This window comes from Vanacampus margaritifer, chromosome 13, assembly GCF_051991255.1.
Source record: "Vanacampus margaritifer isolate UIUO_Vmar chromosome 13, RoL_Vmar_1.0, whole genome shotgun sequence".
Classification (NCBI taxonomy): domain Eukaryota; kingdom Metazoa; phylum Chordata; class Actinopteri; order Syngnathiformes; family Syngnathidae; genus Vanacampus; species Vanacampus margaritifer.
The window spans coordinates 6,990,202-7,010,833 of NC_135444.1; the positions used below are offsets into that span (position 1 = coordinate 6,990,202).

Sequence of the window (20,632 nt, forward strand, 5' to 3'; positions counted from 1 at the left end):
CTGAGTTTTTATGAGACATTTAATTGGGTGTCTGACGGGTCTACCCAACCTGCACACCCAACAGCCAACTACATTTCTTGTGTGCTTTGTCCTGTGAATGTGTGAGCGCTTTACATGTCATCATTGCATTGCCAAATATGGCCCAGTCCTTTCCAGTTTAAAAAAAACTGCATTATTTGTTTAGTAGTGTTTAGACTTGCCCTTAAAGCTCCTCCAAAGCACCGAGCTGCATATTAGGAAAAATAATTTCAAATGTACAGTACAGTATGTCTCATCTTGCATCAATAGAGTCAAGTCAATATTCTTCTGAATATTGTGGTTATGTCAGATACAGGTTATCAATATGGGCATTGGTCAGAAACCTTACATCTCCAAAACCGTCATTTTTCAGGAAACTAAAGAGTTGGCATTTGTTGAGCCAATGCAAAGTACTCAAGTTGGCACACCCCACAATAGAAAGGTGTGGAAGGAACATTGGCTTCTTTGTATAATAAGAACTGCAAAAAATTATTTATGAAAAAATATTTATAAAAAAAAAATCATATATGTGCCATAATTATTGATTCTAGTGGTTAGCCCATGCCTGTCAGAGACACATTATACCACGGTTTGATCAGAGGTGGCAAATCCAGGTCCAGAAACTAAAAACCCTGCCACAGTTTGGCTTTAGCTCCAGGTGTTCGCTACCGAGCATCTAGCTTGCTCCCATGGTGCTCTTTTACTTGCTACTGTGGCAGGGTTTGTACTTTCAGGACCTGGATTTGCCACCTCTGGGTTTGATCTGTGTCACCTTTAACATAATACATTTTGCTGTGTGCAATAAAGGGGCCCCTTGCATTCTTGGGTTTGGTACCTATTCACTTTTTTTCTTTAATTTTTATTTTTTTTCCAACATTTATTTATATTTTGGGGAATATATTTGTGGAGAAAACTCAATGGATGTTTGTCCCTGTTTTTCCAAGAATTGTTTGGGTTAATAAAGAAATCTTCCAACACATTTATAATTTGCGTCAGTTAAATGTGAATTTTTGCTATAATAATGTATCGGATTATATAGCGCTTTTCTAGACGCTCAAAGACACTTCACAATGGAATGGATATGTTATCTATGCACTCACACATTCACACTGTGGTGGCGGTAAGCTACTTAAGTAGGCTGGGGCAGGCAGACCGAAGCCTACGGCCCCTCCGACCATCACCAAACATTCGCACCTTCTATACAACAGTGTGAGTAGCACTGCGGGCCGGCCCTGTCACTCTCCTGCACAAATAGCAGGGGTCCTCTATTGCATAATAGTGTTGACACTTTTTTTTTCTTCCTGTTTACAAAATCCCCCATCTTTCCCCCCAAATACCTGTCTTCTTTTCTAGGAACAGCTCCCCGATCTGTGGTCCCATTTCCAAGTACTGAACCTGGAAGCACACATGTATGCCTCACAGTGGTTCCTCACTCTCTTCACTGCCAAGTTCCCCCTGTGCATGGTTTTCCACATCACGGATCTGCTGCTTTGTGAGGTATAGTTGGAAGCAGTGCACTATATTATATTGAAGTTCTTGAGATTGGTTAAAGGTCTTTTTTTTTCTAAGGGGAAATGGTATCAAGGAAGGATTGGACAGAAAGGCCGGAGGTTAGTTAGTGTTTAGTATGGGGAGTTGTCAACAAGAAGGGCAAAAATACAGCTGAAAGGAAGTTGTTTGGATCATGCACAGCAGGTGTTAAAGCCCCAAGTAGAAGACACCGCTATATGACCATCAGCACCAATCCATAGTGCATGCACCCTGCCCTTTGATTTGATCTGTCTAATCAATAAAGATGTACCTATCAGGCTTTTAGGTTGATAAAATCGTACATAGAAGGCTATTAGGAATCCTGACCCTGATTGCCGATATTTTGAAAGATAGTGTCTGTAAAATCCAGTGTTTTCTTGCTGTAGCTAAAACAAATACATTCATTTTGTAATGGTTATAATAGTACCGGTATGCAAGTGCATTGTGTGCATTAATAGCAATTTCTCTGTCTACAGACCACTCAAAGTAATTTACAATACAATAACTAAATCATATCCACCTGGTTAAGTAGATGAGAGCATCAAAACATGTCTTCCCTCAGCAGCTCCTTAATATCACATCTCATACCTAAAATTATTCATAGTGTCATCGCATGGGATTCGATTACGCTTTCCTTCAAATCACCTGATCCCACTTATTAAAGGTTGCATCGCAGAGTATATTCCTTGATTACATTTGGAATCCCACCTAGTGCTCCATCCCACGCATTGAACAAGACCTTTTTCACAGCAGTCATTGTTTAATGAAACAGTCAATAGTAGGACGGATATCGATTTCGATCAACCTTTCCACAGAGGTGGTGCGCGGAGTAAGAAGAACTCATTACAAAATGGTGAGAGTCGGAATGAATGATGAATGTTTTTATTATAGCTTTTTATTTGTTGGCACATCCTCACAGGACTAAGGTTGGGGGTTTGAATCCAGGCTCCTGCCTTCCTGTGTGGAGTTGCATGTTCTCCCCCATGTTTATGTGTTGTTTTTTTGTTTGTTCTTTTTTGTTTTGATACTCTGGCTCCCTTCCTAGCATGTGTATTAGGTTCATTGACAATTGTCCACAAATGTGTTGACAGTATAATGATTTGTACCTTGTGATTGGCTGGTGGCCAGTCCAAAGTCAGCTGTGATAGGCTCCAACACACCCATGACCCGAATGAGGAATATGTTAACTGTATAGAAAATGGATGGATCACCTTCGTAACATAAATGGGACTTTCCACCCTAAAGGAACCATTTTCATGATGGCTCTTCAGCCTTCATTTACTAGGAAGCAATCTGTCAACGAACAGATGGACAAATAACACAAATAGGTTGTCACACATTATTTTGCACTTTTGCCAGCAATTTCGCCTTGGCGTAGGTGGTATATCCATCTGTGAAGTTTCACTTATATATGGTTGTTTTAGCATTGCTTAAAGGGTAAGTCAAACTTAAACATTTCTTGACAATAATATGTTATATGTGACCTCACTAGTCTAAACATGACTTTCCGATTAATATTACATTTGTGGAATATGAATTATGAAGCAAAATCCAGCCATTTTTAGCCATGTCAGTGGTCGGCCATTTTGCCACTTACTGTCGACTGAAGATGACATCACAGTTGCTCAGGGCATCGACCAATCACAGCTCACCTGTTTTCTGAAGCCACCCTGTGATTGGTTGTTACCTCAGACCTGAGACCACCTGTGATGTTATTTTCACTTGACAGCCAATGGCAAAATGGTCGCCTTCTGATATTGATAAAAACGACTGGATTTGAACACAATATTAATCAGAATACTGTATTTAGACTAGTGGGACTGCATAGAACTACCAGTGTCAGTCTAGAAATTAATATTGTTTCAATATTCAAACAATTACAAATACGTTGACTCATTTTGGTCAAAAATGTCATTTGTTTTTCACTCTTCATCCCTTCTTATTTGATTCCTCCTACTGCCCCCAGCCGAACAATAAGAAGCTTCCCAGTTTTTCTCAGCCAATGAACCGCATGATAAGAATCTGTTCGTTAAACCTCCGTTCTCATCTCCTGCTACTCTGACAGCTGTTCTCCTCGTGTAACATTTTCTCCCTCCCATCACTGTTATTTATGCGTTCACTTTTCCCTTGTTAAACACACACCACTGGAAATAGAAATAATTAGATAATAATAAAATTTGAAAAAATACTCTTGTGGAATTCTTTCTTCAAGATGTTCACTGGGCTGTGTGGTCTTGTGAGTGGAGCATGACATCATGCATGATTACAGTTGAGATCAAGTAGCAGGAAGAAAGACTTTCATAGTCATAATGAACACATATCACATGCGCATTGCATTTGCTTACATTACTTTTTGGGAATGTGTTTGAAACAGAAAAGCCAGAATGAGTTTAGAATTTTCCACGTTGTGTATCATTCCGCCGTTACTATTTCTCCTCTACCTGCCCTGTCACGTTCCCAGTCTGTAACCATAACCCTGTTTTTTTTTTGTGTGTATTTGCCGTCCCCATCACTAACACAAAACCTCTTTGATCCTGACTCAGCATTGCAGCGCCATCTTGAGGCCTCTGCATATCAGTGTGTGAAGATGGAGCTCCCCCTCGCTTTCCTTATTTTTAGTGCTGTCTGGATATTTTTAGCTCTGTGTTGCCATGTGAACTCATCACAGAGACTAAGAAGACGTGGGTGTTCCCGCAGAGCTCCCAGCTCGACATTCTCTTCATGTGTCGTAATCACATGTATGATGTATGTGAGAGATTCTATTCCAAACAGAAATTCATATATGAATCCGTTTTTGATGTGTGTTCCTGATTTGAAATAAAATGAGATATTTTGTTTTTGCCTTTTTTTTTTTAAATCTATATTCTCATTACTGACCTGTAATGATGTATTTAAATGTGTTGTGTTCCAGGGTCTGAACATCATCTTCAATGTTGCCTTGGCTCTGCTCAAGGTTAGTTGCTCAACTCATTCATTGACACACGTTCCATTTACAAGAATTCCAATGTTACTACCAACAACATTTTATTAAAACGTACTGTCCACATACAGTATAGGCTTGAGCGCATCAATTAACATTTAAGTTGTATTATTAAGCAGCGATCATTGGGATATACAGTAACGTACGTACAGTGCTTTAATATTGTTTTGTAGAATTGAAAAGTGGAGAGTGTCCCTTTATCAACTTCATTTGGTATTTGTCACCACCTGATGTGCAGCTGTAGTAGCTGCAGCTGAGGAATAGGACTTTAAAAAAAAATAATCTGTATTTTCTCTCCCCATTCCAAGTTAAGGTTTATGATTTTACACGTTTGATACAGGGGGGTGGGGACCTTTCTGCCTTGTGTCATATATATAGCTAAGATCATCTGTCAGTTACTAAACGTTATACATTTTGGTGCTGAATCTCCATTTTCAGAGAAGAGAGAATATTGATGTCAATAAACCAAAATGGAACCCACGGCCTAAAATGAGCACAAGGTTATTTCCTCAACCACTTTGTTGTTGTCTGTGTGGTGAGGAATTCCTGTTTGTTGTGTTACCAGATCTCCTTGTGGTTGGTTGTATCGATTTGTTCAGCACATGCGTATGGCTGGTTCATTGTGAACAATTATTCATCATTTTTATTAATGTATTGCAGAACTTTTAAAAGCACACGGAGAACACGCCATCCTCTGTTATATAGGTTTGGTGTCTCTGGTATACATTGAATTTCATAATAAATATCAGAGAATGAAATTAAATCCTTAATAATAGCAAAACAATTACCTGAACATGAATCATCTTTAAAAGGGATAGAAAGAAGTCATAAAGACTTTTCTCGTCATACACATACCCACTCAATTCCAGACAGGTAAAAAAGGAGAAAAACATTTTTTTTAACAAATATGGCTTGTTATTTAAGCTTGTGATCATGACTACATTACAATGCATTACCTAGTGTGCACTGTTTTGCATATTTGGCTATTGCTGGTCATTGGTTGTGATGGCTTGCAAAATAATATCCTCTTCTGTTCTGAAGTCAGTGCAGTGCAATAATTTAGTTCCTGTTGGCGTCAGAAGCTCATTTTCTAGAATTGTGCTGTCCGCATCTTGCACAGCTACTGCAATTACACCGGGGAACGCAGTTTTTGTTGAGTTAGGTCTGACATTTGCAAATTTTTGGGTTACAATCCAAAACTGATTTCACGTGATCGTGTCAACTTTTGGATGTTTAAAAAAATATTTATAGGAACCCCTTTTTCTTAAAAGAAAATAAAACAAAGAAATATGTGTGTATGTATGTAAATAAAACACTGAGAATAGTTACAAGCTTTTAAAACATAACAAACAGCATAAAACGAAATATAACTAAGAACGTTGTGCCCATGGTTTCAAGAAAATCCAGAAAGGGTAAGAGGAAAAACAGCACTCATCCTCTTAATAGCTACTTTGCTAGCTTTCTTTTTGCATATCTTGATGGAGTTGCACATACCTCTCACCATCCCAATTGTGACTGCCAACACAATTGGCCACATAGCTGTAGATGAACAATAGTCATCTCTTCTTACTACAGTCTTACTATAACTAATCAGTAACATTTTGCTCATCTGGAGGATTTTCTGTGGAGAAAAAAAACAACTTACTGCAATTTTGGAATCAGCATTCCATTTTTAGTTTGAATCTAAGTCAACTGATTCTCCCAAACCCCCCAATTGTTTTCCAGTGTGTGTGTTATTGTTGTGGTCTTGTATTGTCGCACAAGTTGTATGCAAGTAGAGATGAAATGAATGTTTTTTTCTAAATAGACAGTCAGTCCCTAGTTTCAGTTGAATATAAGCATTTGTAGTAGTACCTAGTAATAAATTTAACAATTGGCATTCTCTATTTCTGGCAAGTGCGTATTGTGGCGTGATCGTGAAAAAGTAATAGATGATCAGACAATACTAAAGTAAGAAACAGTTTCATTCATGTGCCAATAATTCTACATGAATAATCACGTAATACCATGCAAGTTCAAATTATTATTATTATTATTTATTAATCTAATAAATAAATACATGTGCAAAGCAAGCTTAGGCTAAGGATGGAAAATAATCAGCCTTTAAACTATGCATATTGACATTTTTCTGATACTATTAATGTTTTATGTAATCATAATCAAATAATTATGCATTCCTATTCAATGTCTTAGCAATAATATATTTTCAGAAAGAGATACAAAGTGGTTGCAGTAACAATTGAGGTTTTGAGGTGGGTGGAATGGGATTCCACTACCAGCCTCCTATTGGCCAACCATGACGACATTCTATCCGCTTCTCCCTCCCTCACTCCCTCCATTGCGTTCTCCTCGCGCTCCCTCCATCTGGCTCCAGCTCCCTCCCTTTCCTGCTTTACCGTCATCATCCACATCACTCCTTACTCCCAGAATGTAAGGTGTACCATCAGCTATCTGGACCTGGAGGAATTTTTTGTTGTTTCTTTTACATTCTGTTCTTCCTTACCAACACAAATGCTTGTGTGGAGCTTCTTCTCGTCGCCTGCAGTTTTTCATTCTGTCTCTATGCTTTGACCCACAACCTCTGCCTCCACATCTTTAGTCATCTGCTGGATATATATTTTTGCAGCACGCTATCTCCGACCACCTAATTGGTTGCAGCAGAGATGACATGCTAGCTGCTAGCTGTTAGCATCACAAAGAGGGAGTGATGGCAGGACCGGCAGTGTTCTAGAAACACTGTGTGTTTTCATGCTTCTTTTTTTTCATCCTTTTGCTTTGCCTCGCCCCAGTTCCTGACCAGAACAATCGCTCCTGATGGCACAAGCCTATTCATTGACTCACAGATGCATCCATTTAGCCTGTGTTGTTGAGAATCAAGTGACTTTCCACCACTACAGAGCCTCTGCTAATGGCGATCTGCTTGAGGAACACCGTATTGCTTTCTGCACAGCAACTGTACTTTTTTGAGTTTGAGATTTTTCTACCTCCTCTCTAACAAGTGCCACAGCAAAAGGATCTCCGTCCTGCTTCTCTCGTTTGAGGATTCATACTGTTATATTGCTTGTTTTGCATTTCAAAGATATTCTGCAACCTCCATATTGGAAGCACACTCCATGCTTCCTGAAGGATATTTTTTCTCTTCCTTAAATCGAATGTCGAAGGGAAAATAAGAAAAAGGCGGAGTACTTGTCCATTACTGCTTTTTGTTGGAGCAGTAACCCACGTGTGGAGCTGCTTTGTTGCTTAGCAACGACATACCGGATTGTGGTTGTTAGTGCAGCAAGTTAAGAGTGGCTTGCAGGTGAAGACGGCGTTATGCAACAAACGGCATCACTTCCTAGTTTTTTTACTCTAACATTGGCGCAACGGTTGGTCACTTGTGGGCTCTGTCTTTTCATCGTTATTATTAACATAGGCTGTGAATGTGGCCATACTCTCCTCTGACCCAGTAGTCCAGTCCATACTCTTCATTCAGCAGAACTCCATCAGTAGGACTAATCAGTGGATAACTACATCTTTGCTACGAGTTCATCCGTCCTCAAACTCATATTAGGGGGACATTCGGGCGACACGCTGGAGTCATACGCCTCCTTAACCCCAAAGAGGGACTGCCCTTCTCCCTTGCCCTCTCCAACCTCGCCACTATCTCCTCTACCCTCCCCACCTCCTCTATCGGCCCTGACACCTCCTCTGCAACTCCCAGCGGTGCGAAGGGCATTGGAGGATGGAGAGGGAACGGCAGAAGAAAAGGCCCAAGGCAGTCAGGCCTCAGCGGATTCCTTCTGTAAAGTGATGGATCTCCTTGGGATGGGACATCGACTCTTTGTCCCCAAGCTGCTCGCGGTGAGAGTGGGGACTGGGAAGATTCCATGTTCACAGTTAGGAGGAGGGCAGGGAAGGGTTTTTGTATTAATGTAATCAGCTTCTCTCTGTCCACCTGGTAGCATATCTGTATGTGTTCCCTAAAGTTATATATTGTAAGTCTGGTTGGGTGACTGTATGAACTCTTCACTTCTTTGTCTGCATATGAGTTAGTTGTCAAAGGTAGGACCAACTGACTTACACTAATAGAGTTCCCCCACAAGATGGTGGTATTGATGTGTTTCATTTGGTTGGCACATAGTGATATTACTCTTTATTTAAAAAGAAAAGAAAAATGAAACTTATTCATGAGTGCTAGCTGTTCTATAATCAAAATGTCATGATTGAAGCAAGGTGTCTTGTCCTTGTTTTATTTTATTTTATTTTTTTTGTCTTTTTTTGTTGCATGTTGTCCATTCATTGAAGAATTGTGTATTTTGAGGATCTTAGTTAAAGGTGTAGTCCAAATGATTTGTTTTGGCCTGTCCATGACGTTTCTGGGCGGAGACTCAACATTTTCCTTCTAGCCAACGAACTACTATCAGTGGCATATGCAAATTTTGCCGTGTGAACACCCGCTCCTGATTGGTGGAATGTTTCCGCAGACATGTTAGGAGTTTGAGTCCCGTGTCTTGTCTGCATATGCAAATTCGGCTGTGCGAACCCCTGCTCCTGATTGGCTGGTTTCACGCTCGTTCATGCTTCCTTGAGCATCAGTTTTGAATGTTGTGTTTACAAACAGCAACAAAAGAAACGTCGGGCAGCACCTTTAAGTTTGATATGTTAACTTTGAGATTGTTATGTCACTAGTCTCACAATTCTGGGCTGTTTTAATTATTCGATCGGGACACTTTGATATGATTTCCCAGGAAATTGGGTTTAGAGTAGATTTGTGCAAAACACGCACAGTTCAAAGTTTGATTTTGTCTATATATGAGATGTGTCAGACATTTTCTGGGACGTTACAGAAGCCAAACTTCAAGTTTTCCCATTCAAAGTAAACCACCTGTCATCTAACAACCTTTTCCAGTTTTCTCTGCCAAGCCTTCATTCACCGGATGCCGTCACGGCTATCTTAATGTTGTCAAAATAAGTCCCCTTGAAAAAATTGGGAGAAAATCACAGAGCCAGATCGAGTGAGTGAGAAGGTTGCTCCAGCATTGCAAAATTGTTCTCAGCTAGGAACTGTCAGATGCTCAGGGGATTGTGAGCAGGTGCGTCATCATGGTTGTCCTCTCCTCTTCTCTCACACTGAGCAAAGCAATCGCCACAGGATCCTGTTGCACGCAGTCCTGGAACTTTTCTGGCAAAACTCATATATATCATACATAATTGTTTAAAATTCATTTGGTCCTGATCAGCCTATAATATGGTATGGCTCTTAATCCCCTTTTTTGCCAGTTCCAGCCTGAAACAGCCTGGTTCTGCTCTGTCACTGTGTGGTCACTTTTCCATTGCCGTGCAGTTACAATAGAACCGTTCCTAAGAAGTTCTTCCAACCTGCTGTTATAACGCAGGCCGAGCAGGGCCGTGATGTCACTATCATCTGTTTAGCTGACAGATATAGGCATTTCTTAATCGAACTCCGCTGTGCACACCCATTTCCTGGTTTTAAGCGAGCGAGACTTTGGGTGCCTCCAAATCATTAAAATACAATATATACCTTACACATATATTTTACAATAACCAAATGTACAATTTAATTTCATATATGTACCAGATTATTTTAACCGCCTTAAAATAATGTATAAAGCCCATCATGAAACTTTACCAATTAACATGCAAATCAAATTTAAGAAAAGGGAAAGTGAGTACAAATTAAGACGAAAAAATATTTTTTCCAAACCTAAATACAGAACAAAACAAAAAGAACGATGTAGTTCAACTCATGGTGTCAGTTTGTGGAACAATCTGGATTATAAAATTTATTATTATTATTTTTTTAATTATAAAAGCTCAATTACTGGAGAAAAAAATATATATATAGCACAAGGCAATGCTCTTGAATCATTTTGTTTATCAAATAGCTTCTTGACTGCTTAATGTCATTTATTTTGTGTTGACTATCATTACTCTTATTGTTATTTCATTTTTATTCTATTTTATTTATTTTATTTTTTGATCAGGGGCAGATACCACAAGTTTCACTTATTTCTGTCCCCTTTCATTTCTTTTTTAAAGAATAATATTGAGAGACCAGAGAGATGGCACTTAGACAAATTTAGCCCCCCCCCCCCACCCCCCAAAAAAACATTATTATTTTTTTAGGTTTCTAATTTATTTCGATGTTTTTGATGTTGGTTTTGGTTCATCCCTCCCTATTATACTGTATGTATGGGTTTAATAACTCAAAATGGTGAGAAATGTATTCTCTGATCCACCCCGTGTCCATATGTTGCAAGTGATCAATAAGTGTATTTATTTCTATTGAAGTGAAGTACAGTAAACAACGAAAAGTCAATTTTGAAAACCAACAAACAAGTATGACTAATATTTCCCCCTGCCTCCCCTCTCCACCTGGCCCGACCTGTTTTCCTGCAGACATCCAAAGAGGATCTCTTGCAGGCCGACTTTGAAGGGGCTCTCAAGTTCTTCAGAGTGCAGCTCCCCAAACGCTACAGAGCTGCGGAGAACGCCAGAAGGCTGATGGAACAAGCTTGCAACATCAAGGTTTGGCTCTTTATAAGCACATGCAACAAGCGCTCGTCTTCTTTTTAGCCAAACATTGATTTCAGCCTGGAATGTGTTAAACTATTGATAGTGAACATACAGTTTACACAGAGTTTCTGTCAAAACTAATCAGTACAGTTGACAATTTATTCAGCTTCCTTGTGAAAACCGATTCACTAGAATTTTAACACATACCACAGTATTCAGGCTAATTTTTACCGCTACAATTTCAGTTCGCAATATTGCTCATCATTATTTACTTTATTCCAGTTTTATCAGATATGATGCGGCTTCCATGGATGGAGGTCATCATTTTCGTACTGCCTTTTACTGACATTGCTCTATCTGCTCACACACAAACACGTTATCATCTTCCTCCTGACTTGAATTAGACTTACGGCATTTGGGGAATTTGCTGAGGTCACCAAAGACCCAAACGAGTACACAATGTAATAGATTTGATTTTGTGCCTGTGAGTTGTGTGTGTGTGCGTGTGAGAGGGAGAGATGAAGGAAGGGAAGTTGGCAGAGAAAGATGGAATAGATAATAACTTTGCCTCCACCCTTTCTCCCAGTCACTCCCATGTTGCTCTCCTTGAATTGACATACAGTTAATATTTTACATTTCAGGCATTTTTCTAGTCTACTAGCCAAAGACACGAGTGACTTGGGGTGTTTGGCTTGTTGGTGATCCACATGGCTGTTTTGGGGTGACTCTCGATACAGGCAGGGTTAGTATAGTTTTGAAATTTTTCATTTTAGTTAGTTTTGATTTCGTTTTGGTTTTTAAATGTAGTTAGTTTTAATTAGTTTTCAAGGTGGTTCTGTTTTTATTAGTTTTAGTTATTTCATAAATGCTTAGTTTTAGTTAGTTTCAGTATTATTTTTAGTTTTTTTTGGGGGGGGGGGGGGAATGTGTATTACTTGTGCGCAATATTTGAAAAACACCAAGGAAGTAACGTCATCTGAAGGTGCTTTTCTATTGGCTGCTGCTAGATGACATCACTTTTGTGTGACACACTTTCAAACGTCCTTATTCCGGTTAATATCCAAATAAATCTACTTGAAATCTCATTTAAAATCATCCCCAAAGGACATTTTTACTATAATTATTATAATTACTAGTTTTTGTTAGTTTTGTAAACATAAAATGTAGTTTTAGTTAGTTTTCGTTGTTTAAAAAGCATTTTTGTTTTTATTTTATTTCGTTAACAAATTTGTTTTTTTAATTTTAGTTTTAGTTTTTTCGTTAGTTTTAGTTTTTTCGTTAGTTTTAGTTAACTAAAATAACCTTGGATACAGGACATCATGTTATGTTTATCTCTGGGGCTTTAGTATTTTTTTGTTCTCTAATGCAATATAGTTCCTAGCAAAATGAATTCTCATTCTTGGTTCAGTATTTTACTTCCATAAAACACTAAATGGAAAATCCATCAAATAGAGTAATTTCTCCAAGAACGTTAACCGAACAATTATGGGGGAAGTTTATCAGTACGCCAGTTTTTAATAATTCAGCCGCAGGGCCGGTTTAGTACCGTAAGAAAATATATCATGTTCTTGTCAGATGAAGCTGTTGTGTGCTCTTCTCAGAGTGATTTTTCTCAAGCCTTCATCCACCTGAAACATCTTTTTTCTACTGTCTACTTTTAGACAAGTCACTCTTCAACCTGTGAAATAGAATATTCCCTTGGGCAGTACGATATTGAGAGAGTTCTTCAGAATGAGAGACTCAGGAAGAGAGGAGATGGATAAGAAAGAATCCGAGGGAAAAAATGCGGCTTCCGCTTCTAGAACAAGATTATTTTTGCTTTTGACTGTTAAGTTAATACAAGCCAGCTAAGTCAAAATGATTACCAACGTTTGCTTGACCCAGTATTTTTTTAACTAAATACTGTGATTAATATTTTGAGATGGACTAACTGATAAAACTACATTTACAGGCTGTCAAGCACATGTTTAAGCATGTTGCTGTAATTGCTCATATGAGTTAATTTCAGTCAATCAGAATGATGTGTCTGCACTGCTAAAGGCAATAATTTTGAACTCCGACAAAGAGGAATGTCCGGACTGTAAGATTCTCCTGCATCACCGCAAAATAAAAGTCACATTGGAACTTTGATCAAAATCAGCTCATGTTAAATCTAGCAAACAATAAAAAGGTTTTCAAGGGAAACAAGCCCAAAACATTGTTTTTCCTCACCCAAAACGTTCAGCCTTATTTATTTATGTATTTATTTATTTATTTATTTATTTTGCACCTTAAAGATTCCACTGTACTGTTGACAAAAATCCTGGAAACCGTTCCATGCCTAACCAAGTTTAATCTATCTTCAGCACCCTCCCCCCCCCCTTTTTTTTTTTTACATGTTTTTCTCTGTCAACGTATAAAGCGGATCAGCTGAACTTTGTAAGCTGCTTAAAATAGCGAACGCATTCCCTGCCACCTTGGCTTGATCAGCACTAGTTGTAAGGGTGGCTTAGCTTTCTTGAGGATTATGTGAGGAATTTGAATTTCTCAGGATCTTAGGCATCCTTTGGACTGAAGCTAGTGTGATGACTTTGTGTATTCAAAACTCATATATGCTCTGCTTTTGGCTCTTAGGTCTTTAATACATACAGATTTGAGGAAATTAAAATTAATCACATCTTAGAATTTTGAATAATCATGATTAATCACTTAATTTAAAAGACTTTTTATCAACATTTTTGTGGCGGCCGTGGCTCAGGGTGTAGGGACGGTCGTCCAGTAACTGGAAATGTCGGCTGTTCGATCCCCGCTCTCCCCCAAGTCATGTGTCGTTGTGTCCTTGGGCAAGGCACTTCACACACATTGCCTCCCTCCAGTGTCACTCACACTGGTGTCTGTAAGATGCGAATGATTGGGTGTGGTTGGAAGGGCCGTAGGCGCACACTGGCAGCCACGCTTCCGTCAGCCTGCCCCAGGGCAGCTGTGGCTACTTAAGTTTACCACCACTAGAGTGTGAATGTGTGAGCGCGCGAATATTGCACCCACCTTGAAGCGTCTTTGAATGTCCAAAAAAGCGCTATATAAATCTAATGCATTATTATTATTATCATCATTTTTTGCCCACCAAATTTCAAAAGCACATGTTTTGTGTTAATTGTTTAGACATTTAATGTTACGAGGACGTCTTCAGCATTTTTTGTTCCACTGCACACTCTTATCCTCCTCTTTTTCTATTCTCTTAATTACTTGCATAATTTAAAATTAAAAAAAATTACCCCAGTAGTTTGACATTTATAAAATGCTTTATATATATATATGTGTTTTTTTTAAAATAATATATTTATTTATTTACTAGTTTGTTTTTTAACTCTTTGACTGCCAAAAACGTTAAATAACGTTGAGTAAAATCCTACGGAGGAGCGCCAAAGACGTTAAAAGACGTTCACCAAGTTTTTTGGGGTTTTTTTTGGAAACGGGTGGAGGAAAGCCTTGGCCAGCTGTGCTGAAAGTATCAAGCAGATCTAGTTAGTATAATGACTATTTTTGGCCCCTAGATGGCAGCGATGACTCTCTTTGGACAAGATTGGGTAGGCGTCAGTAGTAGAAGACGTGAGGCGGAGCTAGAGTGTTGAGGGGACAATGGCTGAGAAAGCGAAAATGGCGACCGGTGGCAAGCAGCTCACGCTTGATCGTTTTTTTCAAAGAGAAGCATCAACCAGTCCTAAAGAGCACATTGATGACGACGATGATGATGATGGTGACTCCGAGGTTGACGCCGAAGTTGGAAGCGTTGACGCGGCGGCTATGATCACGTGATAAAGCCTCACCGGCTAGCGATGCTAACGCCGGAAAACGCGGAGCACAACCGAGCACTTCTGCACAGGCGGACGTTCAATCGGACGACGAAGAGTGCCCCGAGTCCAATGCATATTCATCGGAGGAGTGGGTACAGTCTGATCACGGAGAAGACACTGGTTATGGACTATGATGCCACCATGAATGGAGCGGATAAGATGGATCAGAACATCTCTTACCACCCGGTATAGGAACTGAAGGACATGAGGAAGCCAGACGTAACACCACCGTAACGTCACCGTATCATGATCCTGAGAGTAGACTTGATGGCAACATGGCCAAACACACACTGCAGTATATACTTGCTATTCCCCGGGAAAAAAAGCCAGCAAAAAAGTGTAGTGTCTGCAATCGCAGTGAAACTAATCTGTTGTGCAAATCCTGCTGCGTCCCCTTGCACGCAGGGGAGTGTTACAAAAAGAAAAACTGTATTTGAAACATCCACACAATTGTAAATAGTACCACAGTTGCACACATTTGTAAATAGTTTGCCAAATTGTTTTGTCAAATTGTTACACTGTTGAATGTAAATAAACGTATTTTGCTATCAAAAAACACTTTTTCATTGTTGGTGGTAGTGTTTTACAGAAGTAAAGCACTGTTTAGGTGTTTGTGGCATCACTCATGGAAAAAAAAAAGGTGTCAAATTCACTAGAGTGCATGAAATAATATTGTTTCACAAAAAGCTTGATTTCTCCGTATTTTGTTTCAAAACAGTGCATTTGGGTGAAACTAACCATTTTCTATTGTTGATTACTGAAGAACGGAATAAGGTAGAAACAAACTTTTTCTGATGAAAGATGAGAGTACAATCTTTCATTTGGTAATATGTGTGTTTCCATAGTCCAAACACACAATTTTCTGTGGACCTTGAAAGATCAGTCAAAACGCTTAAATCGGCTGGCACCCACGGCATCCCTTTTCTGAAAACGTCTGGCAGTCAAAGAGTTAAATAATATATAATGCATATAATAATAAAAATTCCCACAATGCATTTCAATTGGTGTCAGTTGAATTCCTTAAGTAATTAGTAAGAAAGTAATTAAGTAATCATGGCTGGCAATTACTACATAATTGCAGCAACAATTAGGTCATTGTTCACAGGAGTCAATTCAGTACAACACCCAAACAAAATACATGGGATACAGGTTTCACCGGACTGGTAGTGTAAAACAATTACAAATGACTTTCTTTAGCGATACAGTACTTATTCACATATATATTTTACAGCTTCCATAATTCATGTGCATCTGCTAAAGGGGAAGCTTGTTTTGGCATCATAAAAGCAATCATATGTAGTCATGAAAAACAAGTCATTCTGCTTGACGACTTCCCTTTTTATGTGGCTTGAGTGTAGGTGTGAACAAAAGGTTTAGAAATAACTCTAATGAAATAAATATTTCAGAGTGTCTCACAAGGAGAGGGAATGATGAGGAAAAAACATCATCCACCTTTGTCATGCACCGCTAGTGTTTCAGGGAGGGGATTGACGGGGGAGTGGGAAACAAACAGGTGTGTTGTACTGTTCGCTCACTCCCCCCCCCCCCCCCCCCCCGCTCAGTGGGCAGGGCTCAACTCCTGAGTGAGAGACTCTTGAAAGCAGTCGGTCGCCTCCTCTGCTTTCAGAGAGACGCGAGAGCTGTCAGCAGCACTCCTCCCTACTCTTAGTTCATTTCTTCTCTTCCGCTTCCTGCTCGCTTCTGGGTACGAGCGAGCGGCATTCGAGATGATGCAGGAGGTGTCCATCGTGGTGGCATACGATGCTCATGTCGTTGAGAGGCCGGGTGAAGAGGACGCTCTGGCCCGTTTGGTTGCCCACTCCCGACCTGTCAGAACTCCTCGACCTGTGGTATGTCCGCTTAGATTTTTATGCGTGTTGGGATTTAATTTCCACTGTAAATAAGAATTTGAGACCTGAAGTGGAAACTGTTGTTAAATTGTTTATTAGGCTCATACTTATGTGCAAGTGCATGTTGGTGTTTTTTTACTGGTGGTGGCAAAGCTTTTGTCAATCGGTCCTGCTCCAAAGCGAGATTTGTTTCAATTACAATTTCTTACATCTGAATTTGGAATCAATGGAGACCTTGTGTGTGTATGTGGGAGCTGGTTTGTTTGCCTCACGTGGCTAATTGAATTCCATGGCCTAGATTTTCCTGGGATGTCCACTTGCCTTTGTCCTTATTTCAATATTCAAACTCTTCTGGACTGCCATGGGGCCGAGGCCTCATCACCAAACGCACACACATGCACACACACACTCATTTAGCAAGATAATACCCAGTACAACACTCAAGCTTCGGCATGTGATCTCGACCTGGGGACCAACTCCAATTTCAGTTGCAAGGATTCAGGTCATGAAATCTCAAAGTGAGCCCGGTACCATCTCCTGCAGCACCACATCTTTAATCGCACTACCTGAGTTATACTGAATATTTATTTTGTAACGTGAGAGAGGCTGATTTGTATGACGGCCACGTAAAAATGTGTAATATTCCGAGAAAAATACCTCACAAATTTACGAGAAATAAACTCGCAGATTTTGTAGAAAAAAACTTGAAGAACGAAGTGCTGGCTTTTGTCCACCAGGAACTATATAACGTGAAGATTCGTAAGCAATCTTTATAAAATGATAAGGCAGGATGGAGACGGATTTCTAAACTTTACTCATTACACGCAGAGCTACAGCAAATACACTTCCTGACCCCATATCAGCTTACTAACACTTACAACCAATCAGAAGCTAGCAGACTTTAGGTAAATGCAAGTGAATGACTGAGAACAGCAGATTCAACTCATCAATTTAGTGACTTATATCCAACGCTTCAAAGTGTGAATGCTTAATATGATACAGTTGATCTCTGCTATAGCAATTACTCTTACCCTACTCCTTATTGGTACAAACTTCTGAGTCTGCTATACGTATTTGTCGCAAGTTTCTGAGTTTTTTTCTTCTTCTTTTTCTTCACTTTGTAAATAGACACCTAGAGCACACAACACAACAAATTTGCAAGTTTATTTCTTGTAAATTTACGATTTATTCTTTTCTTGCAAATTTGCCACTTAATAACGTCACACATCTGCGATTTTTTTCTCGTGAAGTAGTGAGGATTGTTTAAGAATATTACCCCACCCACCAAATAAAATATATATTAATGCTAATACAACGTCATAGATTTGAGCATCTTACTTATATTTTACTACTATTAACTTAAATATTTTTTGTAATTTGGATAGCTCTCAGTATAAAGAGCAGTTATACACCCATCACAATATCACACTTTTTTTTCTGGTTTTAGGGTGTCATCTCGATAAATTATCAGTGAAGCTTTAGCAAGGGTAGCACAGTCTTCTCAATTCAGGCCTTATTGTGTTCACAGTGCTGTGGTTTATGCCACAAAAAGTTAGCAACGGGTTATCTTTATTGCCACTTTTCTACTGCCCTGCTGTACTAGGCTCCGCTTGCTTTGTTTTTTGGCAGTCTGTGTTCCACTTCAAAGTTGTACCGCTCCAGTAGTCATGAGAAACTATGAAAAACACACCGCACTGAATCAGTCAGAAAACACACCCTAACAACAATGAAGAAGAGCCAGATTGTCTGTTTAATTCTTTGCATGTGGCTTTTGACCATGCAAAAGGGAAAAAACTAAGCAACAAAGTAAGCTAACATTAGCCTGTGTGTTATTTGTCTATTTCCTATCAATCTATCCTCAAAGCTTAAAATGACGCCGCAATTCCAAATCTGCTCAACTGTTGAGTAATGATTTACATCATTATATGGTATCAGCTCAGCAATCTCGGAACCCCAGTTGACCAGGCACCGTAAATAATACCTGATAGTATCTGGTTGCACCTGTTTTTGCTAGTGGAAATGTGTCAATAGTGAGTAGAGCCACGTAGATACTGCAGTGGAAAAGGGGCGTGTTGAGTTTTTTTTGTTTTTTTTTACCCTTTTCCACATTTCAGACTTCGAACATAAAAATATGAAATTACTTTTGATTTTTTTGTTTTTGTAGATCTTTGTATTTTGTCCAAATCATGTACCTCTTGGCTGCATCTCTGATCAGTACTCACATTCTTTGGGGGCTGAAAGTTTAGCGAGACGGCCGAGTCTTGTTAGGTTTATGGTGGACTCGTATCCCAAGGTAAAACTTAGAATGAATTGGAAAATATCCTGGAGTATAGTAAAGGGAGCAGAGCAGCCTGTCTGCCATTATTATAAAACACAAAATATGCTGTATACTAACCTGCACATTCAAACAAGATTCAATAACAAAGAGCTCCTCTTAATATTCATGTGATTGTAGTTTGCAGGAATATTAAACTGCAGCTCTCAGTGAGTCAGGTGATTTGATAACACAAACAAGACGCAACTATGCATCACAAGGGAAGAACACTTGACCACAATCCCCAGACGTAACATTTGGCACTATGGTGATGTCGTTTCCACACAGGGGAGATCAAATTACAACCTGCTTGAAACCGACACGCACAGAAACAGCTCAATATCTGAGAGTCTTTCGGTTGTCTCATTTTTTCCCCAGCTGTTTTAGTTGAAACAGCTCCGTTTCAGATTATCTTTTGGAATCCATCAGTAAACTGGTTGTGTATTTGATGTGCGACGTATTGGTTTTATAGGAGTTATCTGAAGTGTTGTTTGCTTTGTAGGTCAACATATTTTAGCTCAACACTGGGAAAAGGTTTTCTTAAGTTCCTACTTTCAAAATGTCTGTTCTTGATTTGAGCTTTCCTACTCTATTTTGATACAGGCAAATGATTGTAACGATTTGAGTCTTTCTGCTGTTTTTTTTTTAATGGCACAAAAACAGGTCAGAAGTACTAACTTTATACAATCTTGTATTATGTGCATGCTCTACTCTACATCTTGAATGTTTTCCGTTGATTTTGCAAAAATGAAAACGAGAAACTGTGCAACACAAGCCACAATACCACAACACTGTCACAAGCAACAGTCGCTGTTCGACGTGACAGTTAGTTTCAGAATATTATTTGTAGGGATGTTCGGTATCACTTTTTTTCAGACTGATGCCAGTGTGAGTGTTCACTTTGAGTACTCACCAATACCTAGTACATTTGATATATAAAATGTCATTCAACACAATGCCCCAAAATTATAAAGTGCTTTTTTGTGACACAAATGATGATTTGCCGATGTGGCAAACAGCCGCAGTATATCTGCAACTACTGAATCAGGAGTTTTTTTGTTTTTTTTTAAAGAACACAATGATTAGCAAATGCTTTTGAACCTATATTCACTTGAATACACTACAAAGACAAGATATTTAATGTGCAAAATGATTGCACGTTTTTGTTTTGTTTTGTTTTTCTTTGCAAATCTTATTAATTTTTTTACTTTGATGCCTGCAACACATTCCAAAGAAAGCTGCCATTCCAAAGAATTGAGGGATTTCGACATCCATGATCTACTTATCAACAAAAGATTCATGGAATCTGCAGAAATCTCAACACGTAAACGGCAAGGCCAAAAACCAACATTGCTTGTGACCTTCAAAACCTGAGGCGACACGCCATTACAAACCGGTGTCATTGTGTAAAGGATATTGACTCGTGGGTCAGGAACACTTGAAAAAATCCATTGTGAGTTAACACAGTTACATCTGCAAATGCAAGTGAATACTTTAGCATGTAAAGTGAAAGTCATACAGTCCCCTCCAAAAGTATTGGAACAGCAAGGTCAATTCCTTTTGTTTTTGTTTTACAGTAAACTAAAGA

General features: G+C 39.1%; 1 protein-coding gene across 5 annotated transcripts in view; it reads left to right on the plus strand.

Moving 5' to 3' along the window:
• rabgap1l (RAB GTPase activating protein 1-like) overlaps positions 1–20,632 on the plus strand; it is a 95,783-nt gene that overhangs the window by 65,929 nt on the left and 9,222 nt on the right. For 3 of the 5 annotated variants that reach the window (XM_077583946.1, XM_077583947.1, XM_077583948.1), the window contains 3 exons: positions 1,372–1,515; positions 4,460–4,501; positions 10,931–11,059. In XM_077583946.1, coding sequence (XP_077440072.1) covers positions 1,372–1,515; positions 4,460–4,501; positions 10,931–11,059 — 315 coding nt within the window. Of the gene's footprint in view, positions 1–1,371; positions 1,516–4,459; positions 4,502–8,178; positions 8,372–10,930; positions 11,060–16,483; positions 16,731–20,632 lie in introns of those variants that run through there. The other 2 variants (XM_077583949.1, XM_077583950.1) reach the window with 2 other exon arrangements.